Source organism: Lepidochelys kempii, chromosome 5 (assembly GCF_965140265.1).
Source record: "Lepidochelys kempii isolate rLepKem1 chromosome 5, rLepKem1.hap2, whole genome shotgun sequence".
NCBI lineage: Eukaryota > Metazoa > Chordata > Testudines > Cheloniidae > Lepidochelys > Lepidochelys kempii.
Genome location: NC_133260.1, coordinates 113,079,376 through 113,100,032, shown reverse-complemented (window position 1 = coordinate 113,100,032; position 20,657 = coordinate 113,079,376). Strand labels below are relative to the sequence as shown.

Genomic DNA, 20,657 nt, shown 5'->3' with positions numbered 1-20,657 from the left:
CCAGGTGTTATTAGCATTTGTCTGGGATGACTTCCATAACTCAAACGTGACTTCACCATTTGTGAGTGATGCACCCCTCCCAAGCTCACATCCAGGAAGCCTGTAAAGTGTACTGAGCCATCATGAGGGAGAGTGAGTGCATGTTGTGTGCATTCCAGGAATTAGCCTTTTTTTAACCATTTTTTCCAAGAGAACCACTGCCTTTCTTTTCAGCATAGTCTATTGCAGTTATTTTTTTCTCAAATCAGTTATGTTCATGTAGCTGTAAAATACTCTTCTGTGTTTCTTTTTCATTTTCTCCTGTAACTTGAAATTTTCCTGTGTAATAGGAGTCTTGTTACCCTAGTGAAGACCAAGCTACGCAAGACTTTACTATACAATTTAGAATGATAAGGGGAGTAAGGAAAACAATACTGTTCACAAGTAAGTGAAATGTTGTTGGACACCAGTGGGGAAAGAAACTTTTTGGTTAGCCTTTTGACTCTCCAAGAGTATGGACAGGAGGCTTACATCACACAGATCTTTCGAGATACTTGTTGAGGATGTATGTATCTCTTAGTGGGTGTAGGGCTGCTTCTGTGAACTCTCAGGACGTAGGACACTACAGTCTGGAAACAATTCTGTCTGTGTCTGCAGTGGATTAAAGTCAATGGTAATAGGGACTATACTGGATACTAAATCCATTCAACATAATTTTGGAGCACTAATTGGTATTAATACTTTCTCTGAAACTTATTTTGTATCTTTTGTGTATTCATGACAGAGGAATGTGTATTCGTAAGAACACTGGTGGTTTTTTTAGCTCCAGTTCAACGGTCCATTTTTTAGTATTCAGAATGCACATGGTGTTTCTTTGAATGGCAAAGTCTGTAAGGTAGAGGGTGTGTGTGTGTGAGAAGTGTGAAATGACTGAAGTAAAATTAATCTCACGTTAGAACTAGAAAATTAATGGTTATAAGTGGTAGCTACATGCTGTGCTAACTCAAAACTGTTTTGTTTTTATTTCCTTTGTCTCTCTCTCCAAAGGCTCCATTATCAGTCTTTATTCTTCATGACTTTTTAACAGTCACTGCTAACCAACAATGCTAACAGCTGTAGGTTCTTACTTGATTCCAGTCAGTTTCTCAGGTTTAGGTTAATGTCCTATGCAGTGTATAAGAATGTGTATAAACACAAGCAGAAGTCCATTGGCTTTCAGGTTTTGGAGGAGAGAAGGAGAAAAATCCAAGAAGTAAAACTGAACACATTTATATAAGCAATAGGAGGCCCATTGGTCCTGAGGAATAGGACCCAGTGGTAGAGGGCCAGAACCCATTTTTTTCCCCCTTTTTTTTTTAAGGGGTTGCAGTCTTGACTTGCTGTGTGACCTTGGGAAAGTCATTATATTGAGGTTTTCAATGGCACTTCAGGGAGTTAGGAACTCAAGTCCTATTGGAAATGGGCTTCAAAATCCCAGTCTAAGCCTCTTTGTTCCTTAGTTTCCTTATCTATAAAATGACTATTATGACATTTACTTTTGTTAAAGTTCTTAGATTTCTACAAATGGAAAGTGCTGTAGAAGTGCCAGCTGATATTTATTCATTTACAAGTTGACTATAATTTTATTACTGCAATTTACTGGAAAAATGTTGCATTGATTGGCAGGAGCTATATTTTCTTTTGCTTTGAAGAGCATTACAAGAACATTTACCAAGAGTAAACTACAATGCCGATAGGTGCAGATAAAGAAGCTGTTCAGGACCAGCTTCTCCAGCATAGTCAACACAAAATTTCTGATTTTTTTTTTTAACTCTTCCAAAATTCAGTGGAGTTACCATGCTTTGAGTTGTGCTTTCACGTAATAAGACAGTCACAATTTTAAAAAAAATCTGTTATCCCACATTTGCAATATAGCAGTAACTGAGATACTGGAGTGATTTCCTATGATAAGTATAGTTAAGAATGAAATATTTCAGATATCACTCTTTGGATGGATGTTGACTTTTTAATAGTGATCAATGTACTTTGCATAATTAATTACACCACAGTAAAGATTTCAGGGCAGTTACTGTTATAACAATCCCTGACTTCATTTGCTGATATCTTTGGGGCTGAAAATTCTATGCCTGTTATGTGCTCATAGGTGAACTTGTGTGCATTAAATTTGAGGAAAAGCCCTTAGTTCCTTTTCTGGTTTAAGGAAAAGTTGTACAAGTTGTTATTTTCTTACATTCTAAATGAGATTGTAGGCACTTGTTGTTTGGATTGGGTTACGACAAGAACATGTAATTAGTTCTCAACTAGGAGTGTGTGCTTTATGCTTGAAAAACTTTGCATTTGATCTCACTTGATTGAATAAAGCTCAGGGTGATTTTTGAATATTTCCTACTGAATACGTGTAATGGAAAATTTTTAAGTCATAAAGTATGTAATTCAGTCTAGAGGCACTGCATATGTGTACAGATGCACACTTCTCAAAACAGGCTAAGGCAGCAATCTGAATTCTTCAGACTGCTGCCTTTCCACCAGGATCCTCTATCTAGCTCTCCAGCCTCTTATTTCCCTGGTCCTTTTCCCCCTTGGTGTTTTTTATTTTATTTTATTTTATTTTATTTTATTTTAAATATATAATCCTTAGATCAAGTTTCCCAAACTTCTCAAATCTAGATTATAAATTCTTTAGTTTATGGACTCCCACTAGTTCTTCATACAGCCCATAGCACAACAGGGCCCTATATTGGTTGGGTCTATTTCACATATTGCACATGTATAGTTTTCCTTGTTTTTTTTATTTACTGGATAGCTTATAATATACCTGGATATGTTAATCTCTATACTTTAAATATATGCCAGAAAATAAATGAGATAATGTGCTGTTTAGCAGTGTTAATTTCGTCGTAGAAACAGTTTCCTGTTTTTTTAAATGACTGCACTGCTCTAATATCCTGCAGAAATTGTTGTTGTTGTTTTTTTAAAAAAAATATAATTATGCCACAATACGGTGGTTGGTCCCATGTCCACTCATGCCAGACCTCCACAAACTCCCACTGTGTTTGCCCTTTTGGTCTGTATTTGCTATTTTTTCTTTCCTGTCATGTTATGTCTATTTGTTTTCCTTTGGAGCTTTTCTTTTCTGTTTTTTTTTTCTTTTTTTTCTTTTTTGGTCATTCTTGTTTTTGGTGGCTTTCCAAGTTCCTGCCATTCCCAGATAATTCCACATTCCCATTCTCCCACTCTCCAGAATGTTCTAGGTACGGTTTGAGCATTGATCAGGCTAAACTGCATGTGCACTTGCAGGAGAGCTGAGTACTGTGGGAACCTCTGAAAAACTAAATGAGAAGCTTGTGCCCATAGACTGCTGGCTGAGCCTGTATACAGGATCTGCTCCTGCCAGCAGCTATATTAATGGCTTCCACAGGAGCAGGGCAGGAAATAGGGTGGCTTTTCAAGGAGCTCACTTGCAACACTACTGTCCCTGTACATGTAGAGTCATGCAACTTTCCTTGCTCTGTTCCTTTGTTCAACAGCTCGCGCACTCTCCAGCCCTCTTCCTTCCCCAGTATAATTCTCCTTGACTTTAACGTCAATCCTCCAGGTTGGAGAGAGACAGAAATAACATTTTGTGATGGAATGTGTGTTTGTAAACCCATCACCCTAAGTTTCAATGAAACCTGTAAGTGTAGCAGATTTTGTTTTCAGAGCTGTAACATGAAATGTTGACAAGTTACTATTCTTCTTCAAGCACGTGCCCCTCTGTGTGTTCCACTATAGAGATGCATACAATCCATGTGCCTGACCCTGGAGAATTCTTGAAAACAGTGTCTGTTGGTCTGCTCCTATGAGCCTGTTCCCCTCATGCTCTGTACCAAATGTGCAAAAGGGCTGGGCTGGCTAACCTCCTCTTCAGTTCCTGTTTATCACAGCATAGCCTGAGCTGGAACCTCCAGTGTCCGGAGATTCTCCTTTCTCTTCAGCCTTCTTATCTTCAAACCTGTAAATATTTCACAATTTGTTAGTTTTATCTAAATTATTTAAAATTCCTAGATTTTTAAGGATAAATTACCTCAGCAGGACAAGGTTTAATGTCAGGCCTTTCTTGATGAAGGCAAGCTGGTGGCCAGAACTTCACTGCAATCTGAGGTCATTACATACTACATTGAGCTCAGTGGCCATTGTCATGCACTGGGAATCATGGCCACATTCTTTAGGAGTTTCCCAGGGTGGTCCAGAACACCGTAGCGGGACTTGCTCTTTGACAAGACCAACCTTTTCAATGGAAAGACTGAGTCTTTGCTCTCAATAAAAGACTCTGCTCTCTGACTACATATACACCAGCCCCTAAGAGGAAATACCACAAACATGCCTACAAACCAAGGCCTATGCCTCAACCATTTTAGCATCAGCAATCCTATGAGCTGCTTCGCAAAAGACAGAGGGTGCAAAAGTCAAAATACCTTAAACCTTCCATGTCAACCCAATCTCATTCTCTAGGAAAGAGGCACTTTGGACTGGATACTCAGGAGTTGCAAAACACTGTTAATGCTATTTCCACCCAAACCTCTGTACTCTGGTGGCCATTTAGCACTCTTTTCCCACAACTGAAGAGAAATAATAACAGACAAGTGCATGCTGGATATCATCCATACTGGCTATCCCATTGAGTTTCTCTCCCTATCTCCTCCAAAAACCCCTTCCCAGTCACCATTCAGAGGCCATTCTCACAAGGAGAGTCTCCTCCAGGAGGTAGAATCTCTCCTCCACTGGGGAGTGAGAGTGGGTGCCTATTCAGCATCAAGGGAAAAGGGTTCTATTTGAAATATTTCCTAGTTCCCCAAAAGAAGGAAGGGTGGAAACCCATTTTTGGCCTGTGATGACTTGTTTTTATTCACAAACTAAAATTCCTATGGTTACACTGGCATTGCTAATACTATCCCTGGAAAAGAAAGTTCACAGCTCTCGATATGAAAGATGTGTATTTTCACATGGACATTCACCCTCCCCATTGAAAATTCCTCAGGTTTATGGTGGTCCGTCGCCACTATCAGTACTTCATTTGGTCTAGTAATTGTACTTTGATCTTCACCAAAGAGTTTCTAGTAGCAGCAGGAAAGTTCAAATGGAGCAGCTCCACTTTCTTCAGATATTTAGGCAATTGGTTTCTTGTTGGCAGGCTATGTTTAGAAGCCCTTGTATTAACCATGTCCCTGCTTCATCTTCTATCATACCTAGGAGTCTGTGTGAATATTGAAAAGTCTATCTTCACCCCAAGACAAACTATCGAATTTATAGGAGCTACTCTAGACTCAGTCAGGGTGAGGGCTTATCACTTGATCGACAGATTTCATGCCATATGCAATCTGATGCACCAATTCCTATGTACCAGTTAAACCCAACATGAACACAGTTGCCAACTTTCACATGGTAAATAAGCACCCCGACTTTCACAATAAGTCAAAAATCAAGCTAATCGCATTTCAAAACAAGGCCAAAACAAGCCAGTCCCTAAGAACCCCAAAACTCTATGTGACTAGATTTCCCTCGGCGTGCAGTCTGGGATTGTGGTGGGCCCGCTGTGCACCCCTTACTCTCTCCCTCTCCTTCCCCTGCTTGTCCCCCTTTACTCGTGCTTGCCGGGAGCTGACTTAAAAAAAAAAATAGTAACAAGCTGCTACAAGCCAAAAACTAGCCAACAAGCAACTCACAAGTCAATCAAGCCAAAACAAGCCCAATTTCTGTGGTTTTTTTCCCATGGGTTTGGCATGTCTGAGCATGAACAGTGACAGTTCCCACCAGAATGGGGCCTCACTAATTTGGTGGAAATATCTTGGATTAGTCTGTGTGGGTGTTCCACCTCCCACACTCGACAAGGCAGTAATTACGGATGCCTCCCTGCTAGTCCGGGGAGCCCACATAGACAATCACATGATGATTCAAGACAAGCCCTTGAATGCCCCAAGAGACCAGAATGCATGTAAATCTTCTGGAACTTCCGCCTGTCCTTGAACGTTGCCTTCCTCATTGCCATCACCTCAGCCAGAAGAGTAGGTGAACTTGGGGCCCTAAAGGCTGATCTACCGTACACAATATTTCATAAGGACAAATATCTCTACAACTACACCGAAAATTTATTCCTAAAATAGCTGTGGAATTTCATATAAACCAGTCAGTTCACTTACTTGTATTTTTTTTCCGAAGACCCATGGCTCTAGCGAGGAGAGGAGACTTCATTCCTTCAATGTGCGATGAGCATTGGCATTTTACCTGTAAAGAACAAAACTGATCAAACAGGCATTTGGATTGTTCGGTGCCATAGTAGAATGAGTCTAAAGTCAAGCTGTCCCATCTCAGAGTGTCTCTAAGTGGATATCTGGCTGTATCTTACTCCATCAATTCACACAGCTTCCTCCCTCATATTGGGTAAGGACAGAAGTGGCCTTACTGGCATTAGGTATTCTTTCTTAACAGTTGCAGGGCAGCTATGTGGAATTCCATCCACGCATTTCTGAGACACTAGCCTTGGTCCAGGACTCCTCCACTGCCCTTTGGGGCAGTGGTTCAACAAATAGTTATACCATCTGCATCCTTGCAACCCCCTCCCCTCTGAGTGCCGCTTGTCTGTCAGTCACAGTAGAATATACATAGGGACAGGGGTGCTGGAAAATTTGTATAGGGCAGGTGCTGAGAGCCATTGAACAAAACTGTAAACGCTCCATGTGATGGAATCCATTTCGAGCCAGGGGGCGCGGCAGCACTCTTAGTTCCAGAACCTATGCAAAGGGACCAGCAATCGAAAAAGAATGGGAAGTTACTTACCTTATTGCCAATGGAGTTTGTTGAAGTGTGTGGTCCCTATCTATATTCCACTACCTGCCCTCCTCCTTCCTTGCTTCAGATCTTGGCAAGATTTGCAGTAGAGAGGGAACCGAAGAAGTGATTGGTCTGCTCCTCCCTTATATCCTTGGTGCCGAGCAGGAGGAGAGCAGAGGTGCAGGCATGGACCAATGGACACAGCTTGCAAGATCATTCCAGTATCAGGTGTGTGGACCACATACACACCCACATTGGAATACAGATCGGGACAACAGATCTCGAAGAACTCCAGTTACAGTAAGATAAGTATCTTCCCTTTCAGCACTGCTAACTGCTTTGTAAATCTAAGAAAATAAATATCTGAGGGGAAGAAAGAGGAAAATATTTATACTGAAGGTATTTCCTGGACCACTTAGCTGCACAAGAAGAAGCTGACATGGCATATATGAGAAATGAGACCTCCGTGCATTTCACTTAATGGGAGCTTGAGACTTCAGTGCCAGCCAATCTATTCTCATACATGAAATGTTTCTATACTGCATCATTTCCATTTGGGTAAATCTTACTGCTTAACCTCTCCCTCTTCTTGTAAATGGTTTTCAGTCTTCTGTCTCCACAACTGCATGGTCAAAGCTCATTAGAGTATTACAAGTAAAACCCAGTGGTGCTGGAACATTTTTAATAGTGGGGGTGCTGAAAGCCAGCCCACTAACCCCCTTCCTCCCAAGCTGAAGCTTTCAGCACCCCCACTATTAAAAATGTTCCAGGGCCAGTGGATTTTACTTGTAGTACTCTAATGAGCCAGCAGCCAGGACCCTGTGTGCACAGGGCTGGCAGCCTGGAGTCTGGGGGTGCTGCAGCACCTCTCACACCCCTAGTTCCTGTGCCTGTGGTAAAACCTCTCTCCTAGCCTGACTTTCCAGGGGCAGGGAGGAGGAGTAGGGCTCATGTAACCTGCATTCAGGAGGTGTCAGTACGTATTATTTTAACAAGTGAATGCCCTTAACTAAGACTATTGTGTTTAAATTTTCGAAAGCTTCTTCAGAATGTAAAAGTTCTTGGTTTTAAAAGAGAACACTCGTATGCTGTTAATACTATGTGTAATGTGGAATACTGTCTTTGGCTGTTTTTCAAATAAATGGCTGGGTTTGACGCTTAAAAAGATCCCTATGTCTGAAACTCCCCACTTTGTTTTGCTCTATCTTAGGGTATGTCTGCGCTACGAAATTGGGTGGAATTTATAGAAGTCGGTTTTGTAGAAAGTGTTTTTATACAGTCAATTGTGTGTCCCTACACACATGCTCTAAGTGCACGTAGTCGGCGGAGTGTCCACAGTACTGAGGCAACCGTCGACTTCCAGAGCGTTGCACTGTGGGTAGCTATCCCACAGTTCCCGCAGTCTCTGCCGCCCATTTGAATTCTGGGTAGAAATCCCAGTGCCTGATGGGGCTAAAACATTGTTGCTGGTGGTTCTGGGTACATATCGTCAGGTCCCCCTTCCCTTCCTCCTTCTGTGAAAGCAAGGGCAGACAATCGTTTTGCGCCTTTTTTCTTGACTTACCTGTGCAGATGCCATACCACAGCAAGCATGGAGCCCGTTCAGCTAACCTTCACCATATGTCTCCTGGGTGCTGGCAGACGCGGTACTGCATTGCTACACAGCAGCAGTTTATTGCCTTTTGGCAGCAGACAGTGCAGTATGACTGGTAGCCGTCGTTGATGTAGTCCTGGGTGCTCTTTTAACCGACCTCGATGAGGTCGGGGCGCCTGGGCAAACATGGGAGTGACTCAGCCAGGTCATTTCCTTTTTAAGTTTCGTCTCATGGTGATTGAGTCCTACCGGCAGTGCACTGTCTTTTAATCAGCAGCCAGGAGATGACGATAGCCAACAGTCATACTGCACTGTCTTCTGCCGAGCACTCAGGACATGACAATGGCTAGCAGTCATACTGCACAGTCTGCTACCAGCAAGATGTATAAAGATAGATGAAGTGGCTCAAAACAAGAAATAGACCAGATTTGTTTTGTATTCATTTTCTCCTCCCTCCCTCCGTGAAATCAACGGCCTGCTAAACCCAGTTTTGAGTTCTAACCTTGAGGTTTTGAGCTCTATCCTTGAGGGGACCATTCAATTTCTCGCAAAGCCACCCCCTTTGTTGATTTTAATTCCCTGTAAGCCAACCCTGTAAGCTATGTCGTCAGTCACCCCTCCCTCCACCAGGGCAACGGCAGACAATTGTTTCACGCCTTTTTTCTGTGCAGATGCCATACCACGGCAAGCATGGAGCCTGCTCAGATCACTTTGGCAATTAGGAGCACATTAAACACCACACACATTATCCAGCAGTATATGCAGCACCAGAACCTGGCAAAGCGAGACCAGGGGAGTAGGCGACATCAGCACAGTGACGAGAGTGGTGATGACATGGACACAGACTTCTCTCAAAGCATGAGCCCTGGCAGTGTGGGCATCATGGTGCTAATGGGGCAGGTTCATGCAGTGGAACGCTGATTCCAGGCTCGGGAAACAAGCACAGACTGGTGGGACCGCATGGTGTTGCAGGTCTGGGACGATTCCCAGTGGCTGCGAAACTTTCGCATGCATAAGGGCACTTTCATGGAACTTTGTGACTTGCTTTCCCCTGCCCTGAGGCGCAATAATACCAAGATGAGAGTAGCCCTCACAGTTGAGAGGTGAGTGGCAATAGCCCTGTGGAAGTTTGCAACGCCAGGCAGTTACTGGTCAGTCAGGAATCAATTTGGAGTGGGCAAATCTACTGTGGGGGCTGCTGTGATGCAAGTAGCCAACGCAATCAAAGATCTGCTGATATCAAGGGTAGTGACCCTGGGAAATGTGCAGGTCATAGTGGATGGCTTTGCTGCAATGGGATTCCCTAACTATAGGGAATTCCATAGGGATTCCCTAACTATAGGGAATTCCATAGGGATTCCCTATGTGGTGGGGCCATAGACAGAACCCATATCCCTATCTTGGCACCGGAGCACCAAGCCGGCGAGTACATAAACCGCAAGGGGTACTTTTTAATAGTGCTGCAAGCACTGGTGGATCAAAAGGGGCGTTTCACCAACATCAACGTAGGATGGCCGGGAAAGGTACATGACGCTCGCATCTTCAGGAACTCTGTTCTGTTTCAAAAGCTGCAGGAAGGGACTTTATTCCCAGACCAGAAAATAATGGTTGGGGATGTTGAAATACCTATAGTTATCCTTGGGGACCCAGCCTACCCCTTAATGCCATGGCTCATGAAGCCGTACACAGGCAGCCTGGACAGTAGTCAGGAGCTGTTCAACTACAGGCTGAGCAAGTGCAGAATGGTGGTAGAATGTGCATTTGGACGTTTAAAGGCGTGCTGGCGCAGTTTACTGAATCGGTTAGACCTCAGCGAAACCAATATTCCCATTGTTGTTACTGCTTGCTGTGCGCTCCACAATATCTGTGAGAGTAAGGGGGAGACATTTATGGCGGGGTGGGAGGTTGAGGCAAATGCCTGGCTGCTGGTTACGCACAGCCAGATACCAGGGTGGTTAGAAGAGCACAGGAGGGCACGGTGCGCATCAGAGAAGCTTTGAAAACCAGTTTGATGACTGGCCAGGCTACAGTGTGAAAGTTCTGTTGGTTTCTCCTTGATGAACCCTCCCCCGCCCCTTGATTCACTCTACTTCCCTGTAAGCTAACCACCCTCCCCTCCTCCCTTTGATCACCACTTGCAGAGGGAATAAAGTCATTGTTGCTTCACATTCATGCATTCTTTATTAATTCATCACACAAATAGGGATAACTACCAAGGTAGCCCAGGAGGGGTGGTGGAGGAGGGAAGGACAAGGCCACACAGCACTTTAAAACTTATTGAATGCCAGCCTTCTGTTGCTTGGGCAATCCTCTGGGGTGGAGTGGCTGGGTGGCCAGAGGCCCCCACATCGCGTTCTTGGGCTTCTGGGTGAGGAAGCTATGGAACTTGAGGAGGAGGAGGGCAGTTGGTTACACAGGGGCTGTAGCAGCGGTCTGTGCTCCAGCTGCCTTTCCTGCAGCTCAACCATACGCTGGAGCATATTAGTTTGATCCTCCAGCAGCCTCAGCATTGAATCCTGTCTCCTCTCATCACGCTGCCGCCACCTTTCAGCTTCAGCCCTCTCTTCAGCCCGCCACCTCTCCTCCCGGTCATTTTGTGCTTTCCTGCACTCTGACATTATTTGCCTCCACACATTCGTCTGTGCTCTGTCAGTGTGGGAGGACAGCATGAGCTCAGAGAACATTTCATCACAAGTGCATTTTTTTTCTCCTTCTAATCTTCGCTAGCCTCTGGGAAGGAGAAGATCCTGTGATCCTTGAAACACATGCAGCTGGTGGAGGGAAAACAAAAGGGACAGTAGTATTTAAAAAGACACATTTTCTAGAACAATGGCTACACTCTTTCACAGTAAACCTTGCTGTTAACACTATATAGCACATGTGCTTTCGTTCCAAGGTCGCATTTTGCCTCCCCCCAGTGCGTGGCTCGCCCCTCCCCCCCACGCCGTGGTTAACAGCGGGGAACATTTCTATTCAGCCACAGGCAAACAGCCCAGCAGGAATGGGCACCTGTGAATGTCCCCTTAAGAAAAGCACCCTATTTCAACCTGGTGACCATGAATGATACCACTCTCCTGAGGATAACACAGAGAGATAAAGAACGGATGTTGTTTGAATGCCAGCAAACATACATGGCAATGCTTTGTTCTACAATGATTCCTGAGTACGTGCTACTGGCCTGGAGTGGTAAAGTGTCCTACCATGGTGGATGGAATAAGGCTGCCCTCCCCAGAAACTTTTTTCACAGGCTTTGGGAGGACATCCAGGAGAGCCGCGAATGCCAGGGCAAATTCATCATTAAACATGCTTGCTTTTAAACCATGTATAGTATTTTAAAAGGTACACTCACCAGAGGTCCCTTCTCTGCCTGGCGGGTCCGGGAGGTAGTCTTGGGTGGGTTCGGTGGGTGCTGGCTCCACGTCCAGGGTGAGAAACAGTTCCTGGCTGTCAGGAAAACTGGTTTCTCTGCTTGCTTGCTGTGAGCTATCTACAACCTCATCATCATCATCTTCCTCGTCCCCAAAAACTGCTTCTGTGTTGCTTCCATCTCCATTGAAGGAGTCAAACAACACGGCTGGGGTAGTGGTGGCTGAACACCCTAAAATGGCATGCAGCTCATCATAGAAGCGGCACGTTTGGGGCTCGGACCCGGAGCGGCCGTTCACCTCTCTGGTTTTCTGGTAGGCTTGCCTCAGCTCCTTAAGTTTCAGGCGGCACTGCTTCGGGTCCCTGTTATGGCCTCTGTCCTTCATGCCCTAGGAGAGTTTGACAAATGTTTTGGCATTTTGAAAACTGGAACGTAGTTCTGATGGCACGGATTCCTCTCCCCATACAGTGATCAGATCCCGTACCTCCCATTCAGTCCATGCTGGAGCTCTTTTGCGATTCTGGGACTCCATCATGGTCACCTGTGCTCATGAGCTCTGCATGGTCACCTCTGCTGAAAAGCTCTGCACTCACCTGCAGCTTGCCATGCTGGCCAAACAGGAAATGAGATTCAAAAGTTCGCGGGCCTTTTCCTGTCTACCTGGCCAGTGCATCTGAGTTGAGAGTGCTGTCCAGAGTGGTCACAATGGAGCACTTTGGGATAGCTCACGGAGGCCAATACCTTCTAATTGTGTCCACAGTACCCCAAAGTCGACCCAGCAAGGCTGATTTCAGCGCTAATCCCCTTGTCGGGGGTGGAGTAAGGAAATCGATTTTTAAGAGCCCTTTAAGTCGAAAAAAGGGCTTCGCCGTGTGGACGGGTGCAGGGTTAAATTGATTTAAGGCTGCTAAATTCGACCTCAACTCCTAGTGTAGACCAGGGCTTACTTAACCCTCTCCTTCAAACCCCTTCTTAAAATGCACTTCTTTCAAGAGACTTTCATGAGCTGTAATTTCTCCTCTTTCCTGCCAAGAAAATGGAAAGACATTTTAAATAATGATTGGAGGGGGAAAAAAAACCATGTAACTAACATAGCACATACGAAACATTAGGTTGTGTTCATGCTGCTTTTCCTGCCACCTTTTCCTACATCCTTGGTTTATATGATGTAAACTACATATCAGTGCAACAGCCTGTCACCATGGGGAAGTGGTGGTGCACAGAATCTTCCTCGCTTCTGCACAAAGTCTGATCCAAGGGCTGCACAGGGCTAACAGCGCTATAGCCATCCCAAAGGGGAGGGCCAGAAGGAGGAACTATGGCCCTATCGCCCTCGGCACAAAGCTTGCCTGGCCGCAGCGGGGGGAACACACCTACTATACTCACTTTAGTATGTAGTAGCAGCCACACTCACTGTGCAAGCTGGAGAGTTGTGGCAGGTTCTGTAGCACCTGGAATACCTGCTAGCACCTTAAATGTATGGTATTACCTTGTCTCTATGGATTGTAATTAATTTGGGGCAGGCAACTTGTCTCTCTCTGATATGTCTGTAAAGTGCACTGTGCACTGTTGTTGGTTTTTATTAGTAGTACATACAGCATCTGTGGTAAAAATGTTTCCTTTTCACATATATAACAGGGTCTGTTATAAACTATGACTTATGAGCCACATGTGGCTCTTTTACCATTAAAGTGTGGCTCGCAGAGCTCCCTCTTCCCTCTCATTCTCCACCTACCAGACTGGGTCGGGGGAGTTCGGGACCTCTGCCTTGTGGTGGAGTAGGGGCTTCTGCCCAGCGAGGAGGAGGTTCTCGGGGCTTCTGCCCTGCAGGGCGCACCTACCAGGGCTTGGGGTTTCAACAGGAGCAGAGTTGAAGCCCTGAGCCTTGGAAGGTACCTCTCATGGGGCTGAAGCCTCAAGCCCGAGCAGGAATGCCCTGGCTCTCAAACTTCTGAAGATTGTCATGTGGAAGGTCAGTAAGTTTGGCCACCATGGTATATAAGGTCATTCACTTCATATAACATACCTTTTACAATGCAACCTCCTAGCAATACCAAATGAGTTCTTATAGTGCAGCAGATACTAACTTATCTGGGGAATTACTATACACAGGTTCAATCTGTCAGCTAACACTGATATAACAAGACCAGATGGTCCAGAGAAGTCATGTGTTCACATTAGTTCCACCAGTCATCCACAGAGGATCTGGCAATCTCCTATCATGTCACTGAGATGATAGCACACAGGACATTAGCTTGTACAAACATTGAAGTAATATTAAGGAACTGGCTTAACACCTCTGAAGAGTTAAGGTTTCCCTAGATCTCTCAGCTTAGTGTGATCTTGTATCATGTCATTTACTCTGCAATGCTTTAGCACAGCTAAACAGGGGGAAGAAGAGGGCTGGGTTCTGAATCTCCTGACCTTTTTGAAAAGGTCAGGGCTAGAGTTTGACTTGAGTTGAGAGTTTTGGTCCCAAGGCTCATGTTTAAAGCTGCTGGAGTTGCACACAACTAAAAGTACATGTACTACATCGGGGGAAAATGTAGGGGGGAAATGTTATCTCGGTATACTGGCGTTGTAAATCTTATCCTATGATAGAAGTCCTCACCCTACAGTGTACAGTTTGTATGTACTGCTCTAATACCGTAACATAATTCACCATTCCTGAGACTACCAAAGCCTACTGTATGCCAGAATACCATGGCTTTTCAGCATGTGGCAGATTTTGGTTTAACTGGGATACAGTAATACATGAATTATCAGAGAGAGTCGCTCTACCGTCTTTGAAAGGATGTTTCACAAACTCCACCATGGTGGATTGATTTAAATCAAGGCAATTTAATTAATGATTTAAATAAACTGTTTTAATCAACTTTCCATTTGTACTTCAGTTATTTTTTAAAGAAAGGTGCATTCTCATTTGTCAATATAGCTATTTTAAAGCAATTATAGAGCTTAATATATTTAGATACTTATTAACTGTACATCTAAATGTTTTAGAAAATGGTGAATGATATACTGCTTATTTACTAGATAATTAATATTTTGCTCATGATTTGTGTCAAACTATATTAGGATGATAATTGGAATTTAGTTAAACATAAACAGTATATAACATATATTTTTAGTAATCAAAACAATCTTAAATGTTTTGGTTACATAAATTTCAATGTTTTTCCATGAGCTGGAGAATAATTTTGCATGGTGGATGGAGTCATATTCATAATTTGAGAACTGAGCTAATCAGAGCTCATGTCGGGAAAAGCTATAAAATAGGAGTCTGAGACCACCCTGATGGGCTCAGTGGATGATCCTGGTGAGATACATGATAGTGTATCCTGGAATCAGAGGCTGGATCCCGATGCCTTTGGTGACTTTGCCAGTCTCTTACACCCAGAAGCACAGCCTTTGGGTCCTCCATTGTATCAAGCCCTTAACACAGTTCATGACCTATTGTGCCATATTTATAAAACTTGATCTCAAAACTTACTAACTCTTTCTTTATATAAAAAAGCAAACTTTAACTTGAAGTTTTTGATAAGAGGCTCATGGATTCAACATATTTATTTTTCGTTAAATGTTTTAAGAGGTGACAATATGTTTAGGCCTTAACATATTTTGAATTGAATTCAGTTTTAATTTTAAATACATTTTTCTTTTTAGAAATAACCTATTATAATTTACATTACAAAATAAAAAATCTGATTTAAATACAAAAAATCAATCAATTCTCATGCACCCTGAACTCAGCAGAGGGAAGTAAAAAACAAAAGAAAACTGTGACCAACTCTGTACCTACATATCTAAATGAAATGCTCATTCTAATTTTGCCATCGTCTGTAAACTACTAATGACCCTTGGTATTAAACAGATCTTCTTCTTTTTTTGTTTCAGTGTGTAAAGATCCACCTTACAAAGTTGAAGAATCTGGGTATGCTGGTTTCATTTTGCCAATTGAGGTTTACTTCAAAAACAAGGTATGTAATCTGATACTGTTTCACTTTCTGCAAAAAAAATTAATATGCAAATTATTTGATAGTTTGCATTTTAATTCACAAATCACAAAAAACTTGTTAAATACCATCATAAAAACTTACTACAAGCTCTAAAAATTATGGCTAATTTGAATGACAGAATAGGGTTAGCACAGTGATTTGTGAAGATTGCTCTGTGAAATTAGGATTACCTGAGAAAAACTGAGAAGGATAACTAGCCTTTGTCAGAAATTGACCGGTTTTTTAGGAAGTTTTTAAAATGGTACTTGAGCTTAAAAAAAGAAGCCGATTTTGATGCTTTTTTTACAATGGTCCCATTGTTCTAATTAATATTACCAATTTGTGTCATTAGTTTACTTTTTGATCTTCAAAGGGAACCTTTTTATACCATATCCCCTCTGGAAAATTTTTTTAGTGTAATGTGAATATTGATACTTTTGAACTCAACATTACCAGGGGGCACAGTTAAAAATAGAGTTTTTGCCATTCCACAAAGATTTCAGTATTGTGGTTTCTCCCAGTATAATTTCAGATAGATACTTTGTTTTCTGCAGGTATTTAAGGTAGTTAACATTAAGATTTTAATTAAATACATGAAAGGGACCCTATAACTAATAACTTTTCAGATAAACAAGAATAGGATTGGGGGTGGGGGGGGGTTGGAATGGAGAGGAAGAATCAAAGTTCCATAGCTTCTTGAATTTAGTGTAAAGTATCACAGTATTTCAAGTTGCATACGTATGACCGTTCAATGTGGTTTGGTGGAGCTGCTGTTGTAAATGAAACACACAAACAGTATTTGTAGCTTATCTTGTAATACCAAATTCACCAAAATGTAGTTTGACATACTGGCTTGAAACAGAAACATGCATTTATATATTTTGGGTACATCTCTATGTTTTTAGAATTTTAAATAAGACTAGTGCACTAAAAAACCCTTGCGTAGCCAAAGTATTCATTGAAACCTGCTCACTTAAAATGTGGTTTAGATAAGTGCAATGCTTTTAAGTAGGCACTACAATGTTCTGTTCTTTTCCATGGAAAGTTCTGCAAAGTTACAGTACGTGATTTTTTCTGCTCATCCTATTTTAGGATTTGCTCAGGTATCTTTTAGGTTGTTGCTTTTGAATAGTAGGTGTTGAATGATAAGATTTGCAATGTTCCCTGTATCAATCTGTGGAGTGTAGGGCTTACTCTGCCTCACCTGATAGTAGAGAAAGAAATAGAATTGATTTAGTGAATTAACTGTCTTTTTGGTGCATTTTTGTGCATTTGTCTCCTTTAGGGAGCAGCTTGGTTCATTCCAGGATATCTGACTTTATTATAGAAAAGCAGTTCATTTTCTGGGTCTTTAAGCCCCATCCATTCAGAGTTCAGCCCAAAACCGGGGACTCAAAGTCAGAAGACAGTGATTCATTGAAGCATCTCTACAGAGGCTTCCCGCCCGACATTTCTTTTTTTGTTTTCCACCCAGACTTTTGGCTGCCTTTGCTGAATATGGAGGCCTTCAAGTCATGGGAGCTCTCCAGCAGGAATTGTGGCATGTACTGAAATCAAGGACAAGGCTCCAATGATTACAACTCACCTCACTCTCAAGCAACATTTGGAATTGGGAATTTGCAAACGTCCCTCACCCCCGTTTTGGTGCCATGGAAATCAAGAAGCAGCAGTTGGACTGTGGGTCAGCCAGTTCTTCGCACAGATGCAGCATCAAAACCCTTCCTGGAGTCAATAGCACACAAAGGGAAAAAGACACAAAAATAGGGCCAGCTCTAATTCGTGAAGGTCTCTTCATCCAAAATATTACCTTCTCCTGGCTCAGCTACTCTTCCTCCCCCAAGCTGCTTCACAGGGATTCCAGTACAGAGAAAGAGGGGATAGATTGGAGGAGGAAGAGGAGACAGATGATCATCACTCATTCAAGGTAGACAACTTTTCCATTTCTGATTCCGAAGGTGTCCAAGGTATATGTAGACAAGAAAGGGGTGCAGGAAGCCATCTGCTCTGGACCTTGGACTCTAAGAATTACAGTATTCCTGTTCCTGAGACTAAAAAGGAATTGGTAGAAAATCCAATATGCTCTTCCCTCTGACAGAAAACATATTCAAAGCTTTAAGGAATCGCAGGAATGCAGAGAAGCGTATGGCATATTCAGCTGCAATGAGGGTGCAGTAAACAGCAATTGAGAAATGTACAGTAGTCCCTTAAAAAGTGCTTTTAGATCCAAGGTTTAACTACATTGAAAAATGAACTTTCATTTTTAAAAAGGGTATATGAGCCAACTAGAGGAGTTAAAATGAGTTTCAGTGTATTCTACCCTCCTGTCAGGGCTGCCATTAAATAATGGCTGTAGCTTTTAGGGATGCTTCTTACAGTAAATTTCTGCCTTGAAGTGACAAGCTTTGGTCATCAAATGTTCAGCAAAATTCTTTGAAGACTCCAGTTTGTTCACTTCTTCAATTTGGGCTTATATAGCACACCTGCAGGTACCAACTGAATGGCCAGGGGAATGGTGTGGCTCTGTCCAAATAGTTTGGGGAATAATTTACATAATTTTTCCCAGGAAACCATATATTAGCCTTTCTATGTCTTCATCCGTGGTACATTTCAATATGGTCAATCAAGCTACTGGTTCATCTAAAGGGGACTGCTCTCCTCTGTCTGTCTTCAAAAACAAGCTACTGCAGGCTGCTTATCCCAGTTCCTTTTCCTGGGTCACTGCTTCAAGTTCAGAGATAAAGCAGCTTTGAGGACTTAACCTGACTTTGTTTAAAATCTTTGTTTTGAATATTTTTTTTACTGTAATTAAGATTTTCAAGCTTCCTGCTGTCCACATCCTTTGAATCCTGAGGAGTCAAAAGTAAATACTTTTTCAATATGATTTAAGCACCCGAAGTGTGCTTGCCACCGAACGAGACCGAAATACAGCACTCCCTCTGAGTAGCTTATGATCAAAAAGACATGCTGGATGTATGCTGAAACTGTGTTATACTTGGGAGAGCTAAGGACTCTCTTATAAATCTGACAGCTTATATTTCTCTTACTAGTACTCTGTTTTATGTGACCATTGTTTGGCAACTTGTGTTGTACAACTGGCAGGCATAGCGAGTTGAGTGATGTCCATTGTTGTCTTCTCTTAAGACTTGCTCTTGTGGAGCAGTTGCCCCATTTGCGGCTTCCAAGAGAGAAATATACAAGGATAGTTGTAAATCTACAACATGCTTAATTGATGCCTTGTCCTGGTATTACAAATTGGAGTCTAGTCATTGATATTAGTAACCTTATTGGTGGAGGAGCTTTCCAAGTGATAAAGCATTGGTGATTCCATGTCATGTGTGACTTTACCCCCCTTTTACTCCCTATATTGGTACAGGGAACATGGGAAAAAGCTATATGTCATTACTACCTGAACATATCATTCCTTACTACAGTAGCAAGAGCAAGATATTTTATTTTGTGGTGGAATGTTTGGAAATCTAGTTGATTAGTCTGGATCCTGAGTGATGAGGTCACATCAGTAGTGACAAGGAACAAAATGAGCAGAGATATTACACAGGAGTATGTAGGCTGTCACAGTTTTATTGCTGTTAATTTTTTTTTTTTTTTTTTTACTGCTTATGAAGAAGAATCCACTCCAGGTTACTACAGAGGATCTTACATAAATATTAACTGTTGCTGCAAGCTTTATGCCACTAGTTTTAATATAAAAGAACAGTACAAATGTCGTAACATTCATTTTAATTAACACCTTTTTTATATAACTCTTTTACGTAGCACTTGTTTTCAAGCTAATTATTTGTGGTGGTAGATTTTTCTATTTGGTTATTTTCAACCCTCAGGAAGAACCGAAGAAAGTCCGCTTTGACTATGACTTATTCCTGCACCTTGAAGGCCACCCACCTGTAAACCACCTCCGCTGCGAAAAGCTCACATTCAACAACCCAACCGAAGAATTCAGAAAAAAGTTGCTGAAGGCTGGAGGGGTGAGTCCCACGCCCATGCTGAAAGTCATCACATTAAAGAACTTGCTACTTATTGCTGGTGCACTGAGTGTAATAAAAGTTGCTTTGAGAGTAAAATTAAGTGGCATATGTGAGTGATTAGTTTATTGCCTATTGTTTGAGGTGGAACAAGTAAGCAGACTTTTTTTGACTGACTGACTGACCTAGGCCAAAGTACACTATTAGTTAATGGTGTCTTTCGCTGTCTTTAAGGTTAAAGTCTTCACATTTATTTCTGCAAAGGCAATAAGGAAATTAAGTTAATGAATGAAACTGCTTTATGTGGGCCTCTGAAGTTGAAATGCAGGATACAAACTGTGGTGAGATCAAGTAACACAAAGTTAAACTTTGTTTAAAAAATTGTGATTATAGTGTTTGGAAAATTAAGTGGACCAAGTGCAGAAATGATATGTAAGGCAGCATGAATTAGACTCCCTTACCCTCAGACGGCTTTATATCTACTTATACCTTCTCTTCTGATTTGTAAGAGAAACAAAGTTGGTGTAAGTTACACAGAAGGAGCCAGAAGACAATGTATGAAGTTGTAAGTTACACCAACTTAGGGTTTGTCTATGACCCTGCAGGTAAGACTTGGAGGGTGTGAAATGCAGCATCTGCTAGCATGCTGTACTGGAACTCCCTTGTGTGGAAGCTGCAGGTGCTAACTGAAAGGTACCTAGTTAGAGGACTACATTAACCCAAACAGCATCATCCACATGGGGGAGTTACAGCGCAGCATGCTGGTATGTGCCATAGTCCAAATTGTGGGACTATGTAGAAGTAGCTTTAGACTTCTTTCCATGTCGGTTGAATGGGTGTTAGTAGGCTTAAGACAGTCTGTTGGTGTAAGAGGGACAAACTTACATCACATGTATGAATGTTAACATCTTCAGAGGAAAGTGCCTCACTGT

At 42.4% G+C, this 20,657-nt stretch overlaps 1 protein-coding gene across 2 annotated transcripts in view; it reads left to right on the top strand.

Annotated features, from left to right (window-relative positions):
* Positions 1–20,657, top strand: part of MLLT3 (MLLT3 super elongation complex subunit) — a 229,978-nt gene that overhangs the window by 118,868 nt on the left and 90,453 nt on the right. For both annotated transcript variants that reach the window (XM_073345488.1, XM_073345489.1), the window contains exons 3-4: positions 15,645–15,727; positions 19,585–19,728. In XM_073345488.1, coding sequence (XP_073201589.1) covers positions 15,645–15,727; positions 19,585–19,728 — 227 coding nt within the window. The remainder of the gene's footprint in view (positions 1–15,644; positions 15,728–19,584; positions 19,729–20,657) is intronic.